At 41.6% G+C, this 21,009-nt stretch overlaps 1 protein-coding gene across 2 annotated transcripts in view; it reads right to left on the bottom strand.

Moving 5' to 3' along the window:
* Nucleotides 1–12,363, bottom strand: part of LOC121860583 (solute carrier family 23 member 2-like) — a 98,089-nt gene extending 85,726 nt beyond the window's left edge. Inside the window, exon 1 of one of the 2 annotated variants that reach the window (XM_042357754.1) lies at nucleotides 12,214–12,363. In XM_042357754.1, coding sequence (XP_042213688.1) covers nucleotides 12,214–12,237 — 24 coding nt within the window. In that variant the 5' untranslated portion in view covers nucleotides 12,238–12,363. The remainder of the gene's footprint in view (nucleotides 1–12,213) is intronic. The other variant, XM_042357763.1, reaches the window with a different exon arrangement.
* Between the last annotated feature and the right edge of the window lie 8,646 nt (nucleotides 12,364–21,009).

The following is a 21,009-nucleotide window of genomic DNA, read 5'->3' as shown; positions in this document are numbered from 1 at the left end:
TCTCAGGGTAGCTGAGGTGTCTAAGTGCTGGCACCAGCCTGGTGGCCCTCCTTTGGACATTTTCAATCAACTGACAGTCCCTAGCATATCTCGGGGACCAGTACTCAAGACGGGAAAGTACCTCACTCTTGAAGATATCTGAACAACCTTCTTATAAGACCTAATAATTTAGTTGTTTAATTTTCCTTCTTCTCACAATCGCCCGAGAACTTCAGCTCATTGTCAACATACACACCCAGGTCCTTCTCACATTCATTCTCAATTAATGCAGTTTCTCCGTCCCGTTGGGACATATTATACGCCTGCTTACTGTTGGTACGTCCCAGGTGCAGCCTCTTACACTTCGTGACATTGAATGTTAGCAGCCATTTCTTCGACCATTCTTGAAGCACACAGAGCTCCTTCTGCAGCTCTTCACAGTCTGCTTGGTTCTTAATTTCCCGAAATAACTTAGCGTCATCAGCAAACATTTGTATGGAGGAATGTACAGCTTCAGGCATGTCATTTATGGAGCAACAGCGGGCCCAATACGCTGCTCTGTGGTACCCCGCTTGTGACGGGTGCACATGATGATTTCGTGCCATTAATCATCACACACTGCTTGCGATCATGGAGAAAGTCCCCGATCCACTTTAGGAGTCTGCACAACCCCTTCCCCAACAGTGACAGTTGTCAAGCACCGGTGTCCCACAGGTGTAAAGCATGTAAGAGGAAGAGGAAAGTTTATGACAAGGCATGAGTAGGCGTAGGGAATCAAGGGATAAAACCCCAGCATCACCAGGAAGTTGGTTGATATGCAATCACTGCAGGGAGAAGTCTAATGTACTGTACATTATGCGGGTCTGGGCTTAACAGCGTTTAGGACGGTGGTGAATACGGTAAAGCATGAAGGCTGTTGCTGGTATTGCCCTAATTGCATAATCAAAGTAAACAAGATGTTTGAAGATCATAGAGGAATGAGATACCGAGAGACAAAAATAGAGGAAGCTATAAATCTGTGTTGGTTGCCAAGCTGGAGCAGATTAGGAAAGAGATCTTCGCTAAGACTGAGGATGTAGGCAACAGAACGGAGGAAGTAGTGAAGAAGAGCTATGCTCAGGTTGTAGCAGGGTCACAGAAGGTGATGGAGAGAAATGCAGGATCTGAACAGGTCCTCCAGCAGCTAGGGACTCTCCAGAAGTGTGTTGATAAGTTGACAACTACTAGACCCACGAGAATGTTCAGAGCATAGGAATAACATAATAGTGTTTGGAGTCCCTGAGAGCCAGTCGGAGGAAGCTGAAGCTAGGAAAACACACAACAGGTTGCGATTTCAGAATATTTGTGATGAGGCTCTGAAATTATCAGCTCCCACTCAGGACATGAGGAGGGTAGGGCAAAGGCAGGAGGACGAGCCCCGCCCCCTCAGGATCACACTAGTGAGTGAGGAAAAGAAATGAGAAGTTATTCAGCATCCAAAAGACATAGCAAGGAGCAATACATTTCGGAGTATATTCATAAACCCAGATCACACGGAAATGTAGAGGGAACAGCACAAAAAACTAATGGAGTCCTTGAAGCAGAGGAGGAAGAAGTCAATGAGGAGCCGGGACGGACGTACTTGGGGTATATATAAGGGGAGGGTAGTGGGAGCAAGAGCGCCAGCACAGAAATAGGGGACAATGGGACACCCGCGCTAATAAAAGGTGAATCATCCTCCCCTGGTGAGGATGGTGTAACCTATAACACCTTAAGATTTTTGAATGAGATCTCTAACCACCCACTGCTTGACCTGTATTAAATGAGCCTCACACAAGGTATTCTGCCTAAGACATGGACTCAAGGATACATAGTACCAATCCCTAAAGCTAACTCTCCAAACTTCAGGCCTTTTTCACTCACATCCTGTAATCAACCCTGTTGATGTGAATTACACAAAAGTGCTTGAGAACTTTGTGTTTTGTTGTTTCCTTTATGGTTATCAGCACATCTGTATGTTTAAAGTCTTTGAAAGAGTTGTTCTCAACCGTCTCATATTTCAAGACAAAGACAAACTAGCCCTTAATCTGTATGGGTTTATGCCCGGGCACAGCACACAGACATGCTTTGCAGAATACCTTGTTCACTCAAAAGAAAAAACATAAACAGCCTTTATAGACCTTAAATCAACCTTTGATGTAGCTAACAGAGACATTATACTTGAGCAACTAGCTAATTTGGGCATCCAAGGTAACCTCCTGACATGGATAAAGGGTTATCTGTCTAACAAGTATGCCAATGTTCTGTTTAGGGGAGTCAAAAGTACCAGAATGAGAACATTTGAGCTTGGCACGCCTCAGGGAGAAGTGTTAAGTCCTATGCTCTTTAATATACTGATGCACAAGCTTATTGCTGACATTCCTGTTCAGCCGAACGAGGCTGTAATGAGTTATGCTGATGAGTGTGCTGAAATTTTAGCCTCTGTGCTTGCACGCCTCTTTCGTCTTTGCCTCAAAATCCAAAATTTCCGTCTTCTTGAGAGCATGCCTTGATTCAGCCCATCCCGAAGAAGGGTGGCCATTCCAATCCCTCTAACTATCGCCCCATTGCCCTCACTTCATCCCTCTCTAAGATTTTCAAAACTATCTTAAACTCTCATTTCTCCATCACCAGTATGGCTTTTGCCAGGCGAGATCTACTGGTGACCTGCTCTCCTACTGCACCCGTCTTTGGTCATCCTCTGTTAGGGATTATGGGGAAACTTTCGTCGTGGCCCTCGACATCTCCAAAGCATTTGACAGGGTATGGCACAAGTCTTTGCTTTCTAAACTTCCTTCTTAAAGTTTCTCTCTCCCACTTTGTTCTCTAATTTCTAGCTTCATTGAGAATCGATCCATGGCAGTTGTTGTCCAGGGATCGATCTCTCGCTCTTTCTCTTCCAATAGTGGTGTCCCACAGGGTTCTGTTCTTTCACCTACTCTCTTCCTTTTTTTTATCAATGATTTACTAATTCTATCCATTCTTACACTGATGAATCTACTCTTCACTTTTCTCCACATTTTTCCCTTCCCCCCAATTCTCAAACTAGATCTGTGCAGCATCTCCGAATGGGAAGGTAGAAACTTGGTGAAATTCAATAGTAATAAAACACAATATTTACCAATTACACTTTCCAAATTAGATGATCTCTCACTAATCACATTTCAGGACGCAATCATTCTGCCAAATTCTAAAATAGATATACAAGGCCTCACCATTTCCTCTAATATGTCATGGAAGCCACACATCCACAACATTGCTAAAGCTGCCTCCCGAAAGCTGGGAATGCTGTTCAGATGTTGCAGCTACTTCACTCCTGAGCAGTTGCTTCAAGTTTGTAAGGGATTCATTCGTCCTAACTTGGTGTACTGCTCTCATATCTGGGGTGGCTCTTCTTCTGTCCAACTGTTAGATAAGTGGAATCAAAGGCATTTCGTCATATTAACTCTCCTCTTTTGGTTGATAATCTCTTTTCCCTTTATCTTCGCCGAAATGTTGCTTCATTCTCTCTTTTATAGTTACTTTAACGGGCAATGTTCGGTGGAATTGGCATCCCGTGTACCGCCGGCAAGGCCATGGGCTCGTAACACTCGTCTTGCCCGCGGTGCCCACCGTTTCTCTGTGGATGTCGGTCACACGAGAATAACCCGTTATAGTACCTCCTTCTTTCCTCACACAGCCAAACTGTGGAATGCTCTGCCTTCTTCTGTTTCCGTACTCTTACAATCTATCTCACTTCAAAAAGCTGGTTGTCCAGGCTCTTCGTTGTGTAGATTAATATAGTCTTTTTATTTTCTATTATTAATTTCTTTTCACTCTTATTTTTTCGCCCCCTAGGCCCCGTTGTGGGTCGATGATATTCCCCGTAAAAAAAAGAAAAAAAGAAAAGAAAAAAAGACGCAGACCAAGCCCAGGCTCCAAGCCTTGCTGGATGTATTTGCTCGGAAGACTGTTGAATGTGGTCTCATAATATCTGTTGACAAGACGAGGGTCTTCAATCCTTGTCCTGCTCACCCTCTGCCTCTTAACTTTAACAATAACAGCATGCCCTTGAAACTATGTGGCTTTTATAAATCTCTTGGAATTAATGTGAATGATGTGAACTTCGTTGGTAACCTTCGTGCCAAACTATTGCAGTGCATTAAACTTCTCAGAACCCTTGTTGGTAAGAGCTACGGAATTAACATCACCTATGCTCTTACTTTCTATCTTCACTTCATTCGTTCTGTAGTTGACTATCATACTCTCCATCTTGTGACTATTCCTTTTAAACAACTAAACAGCCTGGAGGTAGTACAAAATGAAGCCATGAGCATCATTCTAGGATGTTTTATGTCAAACCTTTGAAGAAAAATGGTCCCCAAACTACAGCTCAAACTAAGTATTCCTGACTATCTCGCTAACCTTCCACAAAAGACTCTCTTTGGGGCATGGCTTTATAAAAGTGTTGCAGATCTCTTGAAACTTAATGTCTCAATCGCCCCAGCCGAACCCATTAATGCCATTCCTCCTTGGCTGGATATATCACTTCCTATTAATTACACTCCTGTTGGTAGTAAGCAAATGTTAAACACCGATGTGGTGAGATGTATTACACTAAACTATTAACAGTCGTATAGAGAGTATTAAATCAAGTGAATGTTATGCTCTTACTGATGGTTCTGTGCAGACAATCACAGGTAGAATAGGTTGTGAATGTGTAATATGTAAAGAAAATGGGATGATAGTGTCAAAAATGCAAAGACTGAACACCTGGGTCAGCACAACACAAACTGAACTAATGGGAATCTACTTAACTACAGACTACCCTAAAGAAAATGGAGGTGGGGTGATATTCTGTAACTCCTAAAGTGCTTTGAAATCAATGAGCAGACCGTCAGACTCTTTGTCTAAAGTTGTCTGTGATATTAAAAGAAATGTGATAACTGCTAAGGAGAACAACTTCCGTATTTAATTTTGTGGATTCCGTCCCATGTTGGAATTAGGAATCATCGCTGTATTGATAGACTCGTCAATGAGGCATGCAAGAAAGAAAACGTGGACCGTGACCTTGGCCTGTCCAATGCTGTACTTAAAAACAGACAAGTCAAAATCATGAACTCTGATCTAGAAGAACTGAGAAATGCAGAGAGACCTGGTAGTTTTAGCATTAGTAATACGACAAATTTGGTGACAAGTGGTACTGGTATGGCCAGCATAAGGACAGAACCAGACAATGTGATGTAACTGTGGCCAGAATTAGACTAGGATGCAGACACATCTGGCAAGTTAGTAACGCTGTATCCATACCGGAACATCCAGCATGTAAACTTTGTGATAAACCTTTAAAGCATACACTTGAACACTATATTATTGAATGTGACACTGTCAAGGATTTCAGGCCACCTGACTTATTGTATCATGAACGATGAAATTACTACATTGAATCAGGAGTGATTGATCACATTTTTGCTGTCTGTCGAAAATTTGCTAGCACACACTGATTAGTCCTCAAATAGAATATGAATTCTACTGAATATGAACCACAGTCCTGTGTGGCAGTGAACAGTGATATCACCCACGTGATTCTGACCTGAACTATTAATGAAATATGATCTATTACTTTGTGCATGAACCTCAGTCCTGCATGGCATTGAGAAGTGATACCACCCTCAGTGTCAAGACATGACTGAATTACTCAGAATAGGCAAACTGTACTCCAAGCTTTGCCAATAAATTTTTTAACCTTAAAAAAAAGGACACCCGCCATCTGCTCTACCTCCCACCCAGGAGGAGGCGAGCGCCATGTAAACAATGTCATCTCTGACCACAGCCCAGAATCCACAAGGGATACAGTAAACGAGGCAACTGCAGAGAATGGAGGTGGTCCGGTGTCTATACCAAGACTGGAGACATTACAGAGGAAAGTCATGTACACTAATACTGACACGTTCCTCGACAAGAGAGCGGAGTTTGTAACACTACTGAGGGTACATCAACCCGATATAGTAGGTGTTGTAGAATTGTTGTACAAAAACAGGAGAATCAAACCGGAGGAATGTGAGTTCAATATAGATGGATATGACTCACTTACGAACCTTTCCCAAGAAACTTGCAAGAGGGTGTGGTTATCTATACTAGGCAAAATCTTAAAGCCAGCCAGGTGAGGGTTCAGGGGGAGAATGATTTTGAAGAATGAAAGTGGTGTGAAATTAAGCTGAAAGGAAGTCTTACTCATTGCAGAACCCTAGCCATCTCCTTGTCATGGGAGACTTTAATAATGGTGACATCAACTGGAGAAATGAATCCACGCCAAACGACCTAAATAATCCAGCCACTTTTTTCGTAGAAACTCTGAGAGAAAATTTTATATTCCAACATGTTAAAGATCCGACTCACTACAGAAAGGAGCAAACACCCAAACCGCTGGACGTCATCATAACTAACGAGGAGGGTACGGTGGCCAATCTGGAGCACCTTACCCCAGTTGGCACCAGTCACCACGTAACGTTGTTCCTCTGACTTAACTGTTACTTGGTTTTAATGATAAACCAGGTCCAGGTTCAAATATTATAAAGGAAATTATGATGGGTGAGGGAAGAAATGAGGAGTATACATTGGCCAGACTTACAAAGGAATAAAAACGCAGATGCGACGCCGAATATCATAGCTAGTGAAGTAAACCATTCGATCGATAAATATATACCCAAGACCAAGCCCAGTGCTTCTAGGAATATAAGGAAGCAGCTACACATGAACCATGCGGCGGTCAGCAAAATTAAGTAGAAAACTCTGGATTTCGAGACATGGGTTAGGACAAATGACGAGTAGCACAGGAGGATGTATGCCAGATCCAGGAACCAAGCAAAGTCAGAGTGTAGAAGGGATGAAAAAAAATTACAGAGGCATAGTGCTAGTGAAGTCAAGTCAAACCCAAAGGCTTTTTATCGCTACGCAAACCCGAAATTAAAAACGCGAGTAGGCATATCGGAATCTGAGGCTTGATGATGGTAGTTATGAAGATTCTGACCAGGATAAGGCGAAGGCGTTGAACGAATATTTTTTCTTCGGTGTTCACAAGCGTGCGAGCAATCTTCCCTGCGTTTGAGGAAAGGTGGTTTGACAGAGCTGACCCACATTGTGTTCTCAGACGAGGTTATAAAAAATAAACTGTCACAGCTAAAGATTCACAGGAGTCCCGGCCCAGATATGGTACACCCAAGAGCGTAAAGAGAACTGTGCAACAAGTTTGCGAAAGTCCCTTAAAATTCTGTTCTGCAAATGCCTGGAAGAGCAAAAGCTCCCAGATGACTGGAAGGTGGCTTATGCGAGTCCTATATTCAAGAAGGGTGGGTGATCGTCATTCCACGAATAATTATAAACCAGTGAGCAGCATAGTGTGCAAAATACTGAAGAGCATCGTAAGAGATGCAATAATGGAGCATCTGCTACGAAACAACCCTTTAAAGGAATGCCAACACGGTTTTATGCCAGGAATATCATACTTAACACTATTACTCAAGGTACTAGATGGTTGGACTCAAATTCTAGAACAAGGCAAAAATATTAATACTATATACCTAGATTTTCACAAGGCTTTCGACAGTGTATCCCATAAAAGGCGGATTATTAAACTGGAAGGGTATGAGATTCTCGGAAATGTCCTAGCGTGGATTGGAGATTTTCTATCTGACAGCAAGCAGTGTGTGGGGATAAATGGTACGAAATCGTCAGGTGTACTATCGTGCACAAAAGTTGTGTCCACTACCCATCCACAGTGAGGGTTAGAATAGCCTGGAGTCTGAAGTTTCGAAACAGCTGGGGTAAATGCTATGGTCGGCCAACAAATGTCGCCCACTGTAGTGTGTGTGTGTGTGGGTGGGTGGGGGGGGGGAGAATGGAGGAGGTGGGGGCTGGATGAGAGGCAGGTTTATTTATTATTTATACCACCATAATATCAAGCTGCCTTTTTAACTACGTTTTGTCTTACAGTTGTTTCTTTATGGTTACGAATTCATGGAACAGGTGCAGAGCCCTGAGTGCTTATTGCCGTTCAGGTCATAATGATACTTTAAATAATGGAATATATTAAGGATAAAAGTGAAATATGCAAGGATCAGGGTGAAGGGCCTTGGTCAGCTAGTTTTACTCAGCGACCACGTCACAATTTTGTTGTTCAGACAAAGAGATTGTGGTAATATTTATTTATATTCCACCCATCCTTTGTTTAATAAATATTTGTGATAATATGCAATATTATATAATTATATACTTATGTTAAAAAGAGTGGAGTGAAAAAGTTATCAGTATTGTAAAATAGTATTCAGACTTAATCTAGGTGACTGTTCCAATTCTTCCAAGTTCCAGTGTTTAACACCCCACCACAATATGCAAGCTTCATATATTTTGGAGTGTGCTCAGTTACCGTTAATATTGTGTGCTGAACATCATGAGCATATCAATGATGGTAGCAATTGTAACTATATAATTATATTGTGTTATAAGACAACACATTCCACGACGTGTCATACAGATCATTGTATACCACACAATACATAATTTGTGACAGTTACTTTGTTATGAATTTTCATGCGATATAGTTTAAGACATCATTAAGGACATGGATTTAAGATAACACTGTAGGTGAGTTAATATATATTAATTGTATTTACAAACAATATTAAAATCCAAACAATACACCAAGACACACATCTTAGTATTTGGTCCAGCCATCCATTGCATTCAGGACTTCATCAAGGCGATTAGGGATGGAGTCGACCAGTTTCAGGCACACCCCTGGTCGTCGACGTATACTCTCCCACACGTCGTAAGCTTTGGCTTCTATTGCTGCACAAGTTCGCTGCTCCCCAATATCCCAATCACGTTTCATCATGGCCCAAATATGTTCAAACGGATTAATATCACATCCTAGTGTTGGCCAGTCGATGACCTCAATTTCAGGGTGATCCTGGAGGTAGTCCTTCATTATGTTGCCGGTATGAAAGGGACTGTTGTCATGAAGCAGCCTGATAGTGTGGGGGGCTGGAACTGCCATAGCCCGGACTGTAGGAATTAGCACTTGCTCCAGTGAAACGGCCGTAGATCTTGTGCCCACATCCACCCCAGAATGACACTGACACCCTACCACTCACTGCGCGATGTTGAATATGTTTCTCATGGTAGTGTGTGTTTGGGGGCCGCCAGCACTGCCTTGCTTCAGCTCCCACTGACCTGAACAGCGTTTCATCGGTAAATATAATGGTTCTCCAGTATTCTTCTCTAAGTGGAAGGTGTTCCAATGCAAAGCAGAGTCGACACTCCTTGCGAGTAGGTGTTCGCCACCCTTTGTGAGCTGGAATATGGCAGTCGATTCCGTCGTCATGTGATGGCAATTGAGGCCCAGATTTCTTGTATGCTCCACTGATGTTCGCATTGGATATGCCGTTGCAGCTGCCAAGATCATGGCGTCCATCCTTGCCGACGTTACTCGTGGCCTCCCGCTTCGAGGTTTCGTCTCCACTGAGCCCTCTTCCTCCCACCGGCGGATCCACCTCCTAAATCGTCTTGGTGCTCCTCCCCACTTCGAGAGCAATGTTCGGCACAGTTGCCCCGGCTCTCCACAACCCCATGATTTGGCCTCGCTCAGCAAACACTGCCGACGAATTTGCTCGTCCTGCAGGCATATCTGAAATGGCAGAGTAATATTATGTTTTGGTAACTGATGCAGGCTTTTATATACTAGAGAAAATTAATGGTATTAGGAACACCTAGGTTAAGTATTATTACTCTGACATAACGTTTTTGGTAAATCTTTTTGGATCAACTGCCCAAGAAACCCTTCCTATTTCATGTATTCATAGTGAATACCAAGTGGATATCAAATATTCTTTCACCTCGACAAATATCTGCTGTCACTCATGGGACACCCTGCAATAGTATAAGGACGACATGGGCTATGCTGACAAATTAATGTGACTTACCTGTTGGTGACGACGATGGTAGGAATGAGACCTCGGCATGTTTCACTGCTCGACATCACCTCCTTCCCCTGGTGTGGGTGGCGCCAACCTTGGTAACAACTTGTGTATTCTCCGTGACTACCATTACTGGTAGTCACGGAGAATTAATTACTGGTGTGCCCATCAGTCTCACCGTCGTAGCCATGAACGGCAGAGATATGGTCGTTGTAGTGCATTTATTTACCAGATACACATGTCTCACCATGCTTAATAATATTAACTATCTTCATGACATTCTTATTGTTATCGGTGATTAGGGAATTCACGATGTTATGCTCCACCTACACACAGCCTGTTACTAGACTAACCCCCTCCTCTTTCCCCCCCCCCCCCTTCCACACGCACACACTGCAGTGGGCGACATCTGTTGGCCGACCATAGCATTTCCCCCAGCTGTTTCGAAACTTCAGACTCAAGGCTATTCGAACCCTCACTGTGGATGGGTAGTGGACACGACTTTTGTGCCCGATAGTACCTGTAACTTGCTGGGTAGTCTCACCCAATAGTTCGTTAACTCTCCCATCCAGTTTTTTGCAGTGTGTTGGGCCCGTTTTTGTTTGTTTGTTTCATAAATGACATGCTAGAAGCTATATACTCCTCCATATATATGTTTGCAGACGATGCCAAGATATATAGGGAAATTATGTACCAAAAAGACTGTGAAGAGCTGCCGAGAGATCTCTATGACACGAAGTGCAAAAGGATGCACCTGGGTCGCACCAATTGTAAGGAGGCGTATCACATGTCCCAGCAGGATGAAGAGACTGCATTAATTGAGATCGAATATGAAAAGTACCGGGGGTGTGTATGTTGACAATGAACTTAAGTTCTCGGGTCATTGTGAGAAGGTGAATCAGGCAACGAAACTAGTAGGTCTTATAAGAAGGTCGTTTAGATATTTAGATGGTCCGTCGCTGGTCACGATCTTAAAGTATGAGGTGCTTCCCCGTCTGGAGTACTGTCACCCCGTCTGGTCCCTGAGGTATGATAGAGACTATCAATTGATTGAAAATGTCCAAAGGAAGGCCACCAGACTGGTGCTTACTCTATGGAACCTCAGTTTCCCAGAGAGATTGGAGCGTCTGCAACTACCTAGCTTATAACGCAGGTGGACGAGGGGCGACCTAATCGAAGTGTATAAACTTCTCAGGGTGCACTACTCGGTCAAATATACTGTACATACCTGGAGCTGGCGGATGTCCGCCCCACAAGGGTCACAGCTCAAGGTTGAAGAACCCACAAGTCCAGAAAACCGTGAGGGCAATTTTTTTCGGAGTGAGAATTGTGAACTCTTCGGACAATCTACCAGAGAGCATTGTGATGGCACTGAGTGTGAGCTCATTAAAGGTCAGACTTGACCAATACTGGAGCAGATTCCGATATACTTAAGAGCCAGTACATACCTAGTATCTGCCAACAGTACGTATCAGAGACGTGACCGATCGCCAAAGCCGCTAACGATCCAATCAATGGCGAAGAGGATAAAAGAAAAAGGACATTTCTCCGAATCCCCTAACCTTCCAGTTTAATTTTTAGTCATTCGTGGGGTACACTGTCGAAAGCCTTGGTAAAATCTAGGTATATATTGTCGATATTACCACTCTGTTTCAGAATTTGGGTCCAAACTTCCAGTACTTTGAGTAATTGAGTTAAGCAGGAGCATTCCGGCATAAAACCATGTTGGCAATCCTTTACAAGGTTGTTTCGTAGTAGATGTTCCATCATGGCATCGCTTATAATGCTCTTACGTACCTTACATACTATGTTGGCCAGGTTCTCAGGTCTATAATTATTCGTTGAGTGTCGCTCGCCCTTCTTGAAAATAGGACTCACATAAGCTATTTTCCAAAACTGCGGACCTTTTCCTCATCCAGGTATCTACAGAAAAGGCTCTCTGGGGGCTCAGCAAGTCCGTTGCACAACTCTCTTAGCTCTCTAGGATGTACCATGTCGGGGCCGGGACTCTTATGAAATTTTAGCTTTGGCAGTTTATTTTTTATAACCTCTTGAGAACACAATGTTTCTCTTCGGTACAGATGGCTAGTACTGGACATGCACTATCTCCTGAGTGTATCTGAACCTGCTCTGTTACTGTTGTTGGAAAGAAAATGATTCACATAATTTGGTGTGTTATTGATATTAATGCTGTGTTTACTGTTAGTAGTAGAACAACATAGGAAGTAGTGTGTAATATATCAAGGTGCAACTTATTACTTACCTGCAGACCCAGTAGAATACACATATACCAGGGAGGAACATCGTCCACTTTGTACAGCAGCTCTGTCTTGGCATCTTGGGTGGTGACTTCAGGTTGTGCAGTGGTCACCACGGAACTATCAACGTTGCCCTCCTGTAACGAATGTGATAAATGTCAATTCTGAATAAAAAAATCAAGGAGGTGAGCAGTATGTAAACAATGTCAGAGACGTTACCGAGAACAAATTCCGACTTGAAAGTAATGTACACTAATACTGTACTGACATGTTCCTTGATAAGAAAGAGGAGTTTGAAACACTACTGAAGGTACATCAACCCGATTAAGTAGGTATTGTAGAATTGTCGTACAAGAACAGGATAATCGAGCTGGAGGAATACGAGTTCAATATAAACGGATATTACTCATTTATGAACCTTTCTCAAGAAACTTGCAAGAGGAGTGTGGTTATCTATGATAGGCAAGACCTTAGAGCCAGCCAGGCGAGGGTACAGGGGGAGGATGGTTTTGAAGAATCAAAGTGGTGTAAAATTAAATTAAAGGGGAGAGACTTACTTATTGTCCGGTGTATCTACAGATCTCCAAACTGTAGATTATTAAACCAAAGGAACTTAAGAGCCTTAATAGACAATGCAATGGCGCTCAACCCTAGGCACCTCCTTGTCATGGGGGACTTTAATTATGGCGACATCGACTGGAGAAATGAAACCACGCCAAATGACTCAAATAAACCCGCTGCTCTTTTTCTAGAAACTCTGATGTACTAACCACAGTCATACATGTTAGTTAACGTAAAATCAGACGATTCATATTATGCTGAATATCCCATAAGACATGTACTATAATTTTTTTATCTAGTCCACTAAATGAGGCGTCCGTTTCCTCACCACTTCAGTACGCCTGAGTCCCCCGTTTCCTCTCGTGTTACATCATTAAGTTAGATATATCTGCTTACAGATGAAACATTCAGGATCTATTGTGAGTGATGTTGAAAGCTTCAACTGTATTCAATTTTTGTAAAATTGTCAAGTAAGATCGGTGTAGAGTTGAAAAATGAGTGAAGAATCCTGATATCGTCCTGCTACTGAAGTTAGACCATTTTAATTCACAATCATCATAGAATCTGATGATTGTATTGAAATTATTGTCAATTTTGTATTTTAGATCACAAATCTTCTGAAAGAAAATATCTAACTGCAAAATCTCAGTGGTCCCTTGTTTATATTTTGAAGACGTTGTATAAGAGGACGTTATCAGCTTGAGTGTTTGATGTCAATTTAGTTATTCCATTGCAAGCTTGAACACTGATTAGATTGTAAACCATAGAATTAAGAAATTGATCTGACCCATGACACTGATTTTCATTTCCAATATAAAACGCAGCTGAGTTAAAAGAATATGTATGTACAGTCAGCCAAAGATCCAGCGACCCCACCCTGGGTTTCATACTGACAATACTTGGTAAAGTAAGGTTGTATGTAAAGGTGATTGTGATTGGTAGATCTATTTTCGGCTGCATCACTGTCAGGATAAATATAAAACAATTCAAAGGTAGACTTCTATACTAATTCAACTATTCAATGTTATTTAAGATCATGAGAAGTTCCAAATGTTGGTATATTTGCATAAATAATGAAGAAAATTTTATCTGAGAGTCTTGTGGCAGAACTCGTTGTAGTTGAGTTGCCAATTCATTAATATAATTTCTTCATTATTTAAGGAAATTTACGAACATTTGGAAACTTCTCATGATCTATAATAATTATTAATAGTTTATGATAATAAAAATTAGATATTTCAATTGTTTAATATTTATCCTGACGATGCGCAAAAAATCTAATCACCAATCCAATGTCGGAAATAAGAAGATATGATATGAGAGCCCAGGGTGGTCGCTGGATCTTTAACTGACTGTACTCGTCACCTACTGTACTATCGTGCACAAAAGTCGTGTCCACTACCCAGGCACAGTGAGGGTTCGAATAGCCTTGAGTCTGAAGTTTCGAAACAGCTGGGGGAAATGCTATGGTCGGCCAACAGATGTCGCCCACTGCAGTGTGTGCGTGTGGGGGGGGGGGAAAGAGGAGGTGGAGGTTAGTCTAGTAACAGGCTGTGTGTAGGTGGAGCATAACATCGTGAATTCCCTAATCACCGATAACAATAAGAATGTCATGAAGATAGTTAATATTATTAAGCATGGTGAGACATGTGTAACGGGTAAATAAATGCACTACAACGACCATATCTCTGCCGTTCATGGCTACGACGGTGAGACTGATGGGCACACCAGTAATTAATTCTCCGTGACTACCAGTAATGGTAGTCACGGAGAATACACAAGTTGTTACCAAGGTTGGCGCCACCCACACCAGAGGAAGGAGGTGATGTCAACACTGAAACATGCCGAGGTCTCATTCCTACCATCGTCGTCACCAACAGGTAAGTCACATTAATTTGTCAGCATAGTCCATGTCGTCCTTATACTATTGCAGGGTGTCCCATGAGTGACAGCAGATATTTGTAGAGGTGAAAGAATATGTGATATTGAGTTGAAAATCTTCTATACACATAAGCATTATTCGGTTTACTTTAGGCGTGAGGTGGGTTGTAAAAATTACGCAGGGCAAAAATTTTGCCATGTTATATTTTATTTTTCTTACCAATTGCAGCCATACTGTGTGCTGTTGTAATCCTTATTGGTGGATTACATAAGGCCTATTAATAGCGTGAAAACCCGTTTGAAGATACTGTAATGTTCCATGACTTATATTAAACAACATCATACGTTCACGAGTTTCAACTCCGCGCCTAGCCTCCCCCCCTGCCTCTACCCACCCTACTATTAAACCTCATAATTTGAGCATCGTGGGTTACCACACCTAAACACACTCCCCCTCCACCATCCCCCCTCCTCCCTCCCCCACCTCCTCCCTTCATCCCTCCCCCAAGACTAACGTCAATCGAACATTCCATCCCATCACATTACCTTCCCCTGCATTCCCCAACCCCCTCCCCCTGATAGCACCGAGTATGAACTTATTTAAGACCAGACTTGACCATCACTGGCGTAAGTTTAGATACATTCCAGAACCAGTGAATATTCTTTGTAAAAAAATTAATTTTAAATGAATTATTTATAGGAGATAAGTATGTCATAGCTGAAAATTGTCAAAGAAATATGTAAAGCAGTGGAAAACCATATATTTTGATTATCGACGAGGCTAACTACCTATAAACAATTAATATTTGACGATTGGCAAAAGTCCTGGGAAAATGAACCAACAAGTCATAAGCTAAAAATGATCAAATTATCAGTTTATCCTTGGTCATCATCAAAACAATCCTCTCGACATCACGAAACTATTCTGAATCGTCTAAGAATTGGGCATACGCGATTGACGCATGGCCAACTCATGTCTTCCCCTAATGGAGCCCCACCTATATGCTCCAACTGCCGAACACAAATAACAGTCCAACATATTCTCATTGAATGCCCTATTTATAATCGGTATCGAACAATGTGCTTCACTAACCCTACAATGTAAGATATTTTAGCAGAGACCCCAAAATTTTCCCTAAGTTCAGTTTTGACCTTTTTGAAATACTGTAATCTCCTCCAAACAATATAACACTAAATTATAGAAACACAAATATATGTTAACTAATCCCTCTGGCCAGCCCTAGGAGAGACTCAAATGGGTGTCAGTGGTCTGGTTAAACTAAATCTTGATGATGATGATGATTATCGGCGAATGTTCACTCTACAGTCGCAGGGGTGGTGGTGGAGGTTTGGGGGGGGTGGGGGGGGTGGGGAGGATCCACTTGCAGTTCACTATGAATACATGAAATAGGAAGGGTTTCTTGGGCAGTTGATCCAAAAAGATTTACCAAAACGTTATGTCAGAGTAATAATACTTAACCTAGGTGTTACTAATACCATTAATTTACTCTACTATATAAAAGCCTGCATCAGTTACCACAACATAATATTACTCTGCATTTCAGATATGCCTGCAGGACGAGCAAATTCGTCGGCAGTGATTGCTGAGCGAGGCCAAATCATCGGGATGTGGAGAGCCGGGGCAACTGTGCCGAACAATGCTGTCGAAGTTAATAGGAGCACCAAGACGATTAGGAGGTGGATCCGCCGGTGGGAGGAAGAGGGCTCAGTGGAGACGAAACCTCGAAGCGGGAGGCCACGAGTAACGTCGGCAAGGATGGACGCCATGATCCATATCCACAGCATCCCTCAGTGGAGCATATAAGAAATCTGGGCCTCAACTGCCAAAGCACATGACAAGACACGGCCGGGATCCTCTGCCATATTCCAGCTCACAAAGGGTGGCTAACACCTACCTACTCACAAGGAGTGTCGACTCGGCTTTGCATTGGAGCACCTTCCACATAGAGAAGAAAACTGAGAACCATTATATTTACCGATGAAACGGTGTTCAGGTCAGTGGAGCTGAAGCAAGGCAGTGCTGGTGGCTCCCCAACACCCTCTACCATGAGAAACGCATTCAACATCGCGCAGTGAGTGGTAGGTGTCAGTGCTCGGCCTCTGGGGTGGATGGGCACATGGGCCAGGTGAACTGGTCAAGATCTATGGCCGCTTCACTGGAGCAAGCACCTACAGTCCGGGTTATGGTAGTTCCAGCCCCCACACTATCAGGCTGGCCCATGACAACAGTCTCATTCATACCAGCAACATAATGGTCTACCTCCAGGATCACCCTGAAATTGAGGTCATCGACTGGCCAACACTAGGATGTGATATTAGTCCGTTTGAACATATTTGGGCCATGATGAAACGTGATTGGGATAGTTGGGGAGCAGCAAACCTGCAGCAATAGAGGCCAAAGCTTATGACGTGTGGGAGAGTATACGCCGACGACCAGGGTGTGCCTGAAGCTGGCTCAACCTATCCCTATTCGCCTTGATGAAGTCCTGAATGCAATGGATGGCTGGACCAAATACCAAGGATGTGTATTGGTGTATTGTTTGGAGACTTTAGTATTGTTTAAAATACAATTAATATATACACCCACCTGTGTTACCCAAATCCATATTCCAATGATGTCTTAAACTATATCACATGAAAATTCATAACAAAGTAACTGTCACAAATTGCATTGTATACAATGATCATGACACGTCAGTTAGTTCATATAATATAATTATATATAGCATATGCTTATGTTCATTGCACTTAAAATACCCAAAATATATGAAGCTTGCATATTGTGGTGGGGTGTTTGTTAAACACTGAACTTGGAAGAATTGGACATTTAGATTAAGTCTTTGAATACTATTTTACAATAATGATAGCTTTTTTTACCCATTTTTTTAACATAAGTATATAATTATATAATATTGCATGTTATCACAAATATTTATAAAGCAAATGATGGGTGGAAATATAAATAATATTACCATAATCTTTGTCGGAATAATGTTCAAAATTGTGACCTGATTACGGGAGTAAACTAGCTAACCAAGGCCCTTCACCCTGATCCTTGCATATTTCATTTTCATCCCTTAATATATTCCATCTTTAACGGTGATCATTGTGACCTGAGCAGCAATAAGCACCCAGGGCACTGCACCTCTTCCATGAATTTCTAACCATAAAGAAAAACTAAGACAAACGTAGTTAAAAAGGCAGTTTGAAATTATGGTGGTATAACACAAATAAACCTGCCTGTCATCCAGTCACCTCTATTTCCCCCCCACACACACACACACACACACATTACAGTGGGCGACATCTGCTGGCCGACTATAGGGATTTCCCCAGCTGTTTCTCTGAAACTTCAGACTCCGAGGTTATTCAAAACCTCACTGTGGCTAGTGGACACGACTTTGTGAAGATAAGTACAGGGGCGAGGTCTTCTGACCTGCGTGATTTGTTATACACCCCAGATGATCGTCACATTTTCTGACGCTCCTCCATCATATCTCGCTAGTGCCTCACTCCCGCCATATTGAGTGAATTTCTCTCGGTTGAATTTTATTTAATATATCAGTACTCAGGTTTTAAAATTGTTGAAAGCCTTATGTGCCCAGTAAAAATTCGACATCGTCTGTGTTGACTCCATGCGTATCCCTTACCAGACGTGTGATATTTTGTTTGATTTGACGTTTTCTGATGCTCCTCCATCGTATATCAGGCACTGGGTGTACTTCACTGCTTCCGACTATCGTTGCAGCCTGCAGGCGAAATGTCCAAAGCAAGATGTCTTTAATCCAGTGAGATAAAAATCAGAGAGTGACGTGCCTGGAAGCTAGCCAAGGTAGAGTGGGGTCTCATGTATCAAAAGTTTAGCAAGGCTACAGCCGAGCATGCATGGGTTTGAATAATTAGCAAGAATATAATTGTTCCGTTGAGTATGGAAACCATAAAATATTGCTATTACCATTACTAGAGTTTGTTATATATTGGAGTAAACCATCTATGTATACTCACAGCTGAGGTGCTGGTATATGTTTCCTGTGATAGCATGTTGCTGTAAATATTAATACCAACAGAGGTAGCGCATATTTGTGTGGGAGTAAACCAGCTTTACTCACTTGGGAATGTACTGGGGTACATGGTTCCATGGTTTCTCTTCAAATACTGATGCAACAAGCACAGTATTAATAGCCCCGTTGTTCTAAATAATACCACCATTCTAAGCTATTAGAGTGTGTGTAAAGTGACCATCTTTATTGTCGATATATAATACCCTCAAGGAGGTATAAGTATTGAATGTTAATGGAAGATCTATTTTGTTACTTATAAAGTAAGACATAGTGGTCCGTTTTTGTCTGTTACAGTAAAGTAATCAGTGATTGAACCAATTTTATGTTGTTGTGAATTAAGGTTCAAATTGTCATACTATTTACAATTAATTTTAATAAATATTGAATTAGTAGATTGTGAGTATCACTCTCTTCCTTTTAAAACTGGGCTTAACAGAAAATAAACACTAACTCATGTGCCTAAGCTCGTGTATTGACAAGTATACCAGTTATATTCTAAATAAAAGCCTGGGTGATGGCAGTCTACAATGTAAGTATAATAACTATATTAAGGTGTAATGCTAGAATGACATGGTTTCCCAGGTTAATCCATTGAACAAAATATCACTAATAGTACAAGAACATAGTGTAAAGACCTGGACAAAATTAACATTAGCTGAAAGTATAAAGCTTCCTATATTATACCTTGAAACATACCAAGAGTCCCCTAGACCTCCTGCTGCTTCATGGTGAAAACATCATAGAAACCTAGTACCCAAAGTTTGCGTAAGGTTGGAAGCATCCTGGTGAGTGAGATCTGATGTCCATGATTCTAGTCATAGATGAAGATCATGCTTATAAAATATCGGGATATAATAGTTCACACAGTTTTTGTAATATTTTGCACAAAATTCAATAAGTTTACAAAAGAAAAACCAAAGAACATTATGGGCTTCTTTCTGCTCTTTACCTTTACCAAGCCACACTGTGGCTCCATGATGGACAGGTGGTATATAACTATGAGTGATATTTTTATTACATATACAGTAGTTCTGTAACTAGTGAAAAATGGGTTATAACCAAAAATAATTATGTAAGCCATATAACATGTTGATTCATGAGAACAAGGAAGCACACCATGAATATGCCCATGGTATCTGCAAAATACCCTTAGATGTTTTCATCATCAGTCTCCTCCATATCTACTGGTGGTGCATTGGTACAGTCCAGTCCCAAGCAGTGATTGCACATGGGAGAACAAAGCTGTGTTGCCTGCGTGCATCGTCGATTGCAGCCTTTCTTGCTATTACAGCTTATCTTCAGGAGCTTCTCTGGTGCAGGTGATAGCTCAGTTGGCACAGTACTAAGGACCGTGGTTCAATCTCCACCCCATTCTGTGGGTTGAAGTACATTTCCCAACCACTGCTGTACCTGCAAGTAAGAATGCTGCTCTGTTGCACTACTTGTAGGTGGAAGTGTAGCCAGATCAAATGAAGAACCGAACGAACCTTTGCTGCAGATGGCCAGCCGAGAATAAAAGTAAGAGGAAATACACCAGAAGCAGCACTGGGAAACACTTAATAAATAAAGAAAAGAAGGAAATATTTAAATAGTTAAAGGATAATATAATAAACAAATAATGACACTGACAGAAATATATAAGAAATAGACAAGAAAGATAAAGAATACTGACAAAAATAAACAAATAAGAACAGTAAAAGAAAGATTTAAAAAAATTAGAGAACATTGAAGAACAATAACTAAAGAGAAGAAGCTTTGAAAAGAGTTAGTAAGTAAATCAGAAAATAAAAGAAATATAACCAAGGAAATTAAAAGAGGTTAGATAAGTTATAGTAACAGAAAATGAATAGAAATTAATCAATATAAAAGTAAACCTCTTACAAATATTCTCAACAGATGAAATGAATGTTATCAACTGATGGAATCAATATATTATTCCCCTCCCCATTACAAATGATATAGTTACGGGGGATAAATAGTCACCGAGCATTGCACTGAAAGACAGTTTTCTGTCCCAACATGTTAAAGCCGACTCATTACAGAGGGAGGCAAACACCCAAGCCACTGGACCTCATCATAACTAACGAGGAGGGTGTGGTGGCCAAACTGGAACACCTAGCCCCTGTTGGCACCAGTCACCATATAGTGTTGTCATTCAGATTAAACGATAATTGGTTCATGAAAAAAGGAGGTCCAGGTTAAAATATTACAAGGAGTAATTACGACGGGAAGAGGGAGAAATGAGGGGTATCCACTGGCCTGACTCACTGAGGTATA

This window comes from Homarus americanus, unplaced genomic scaffold (assembly GCF_018991925.1).
Source record: "Homarus americanus isolate GMGI-L3 unplaced genomic scaffold, GMGI_Hamer_2.0 scaffold40248, whole genome shotgun sequence".
In the NCBI taxonomy this organism is placed as follows: domain Eukaryota; kingdom Metazoa; phylum Arthropoda; class Malacostraca; order Decapoda; family Nephropidae; genus Homarus; species Homarus americanus.
The sequence above is the reverse complement of the archived record's forward strand: the minus strand, read 5'-3'. Positions and strand labels throughout refer to the sequence as shown.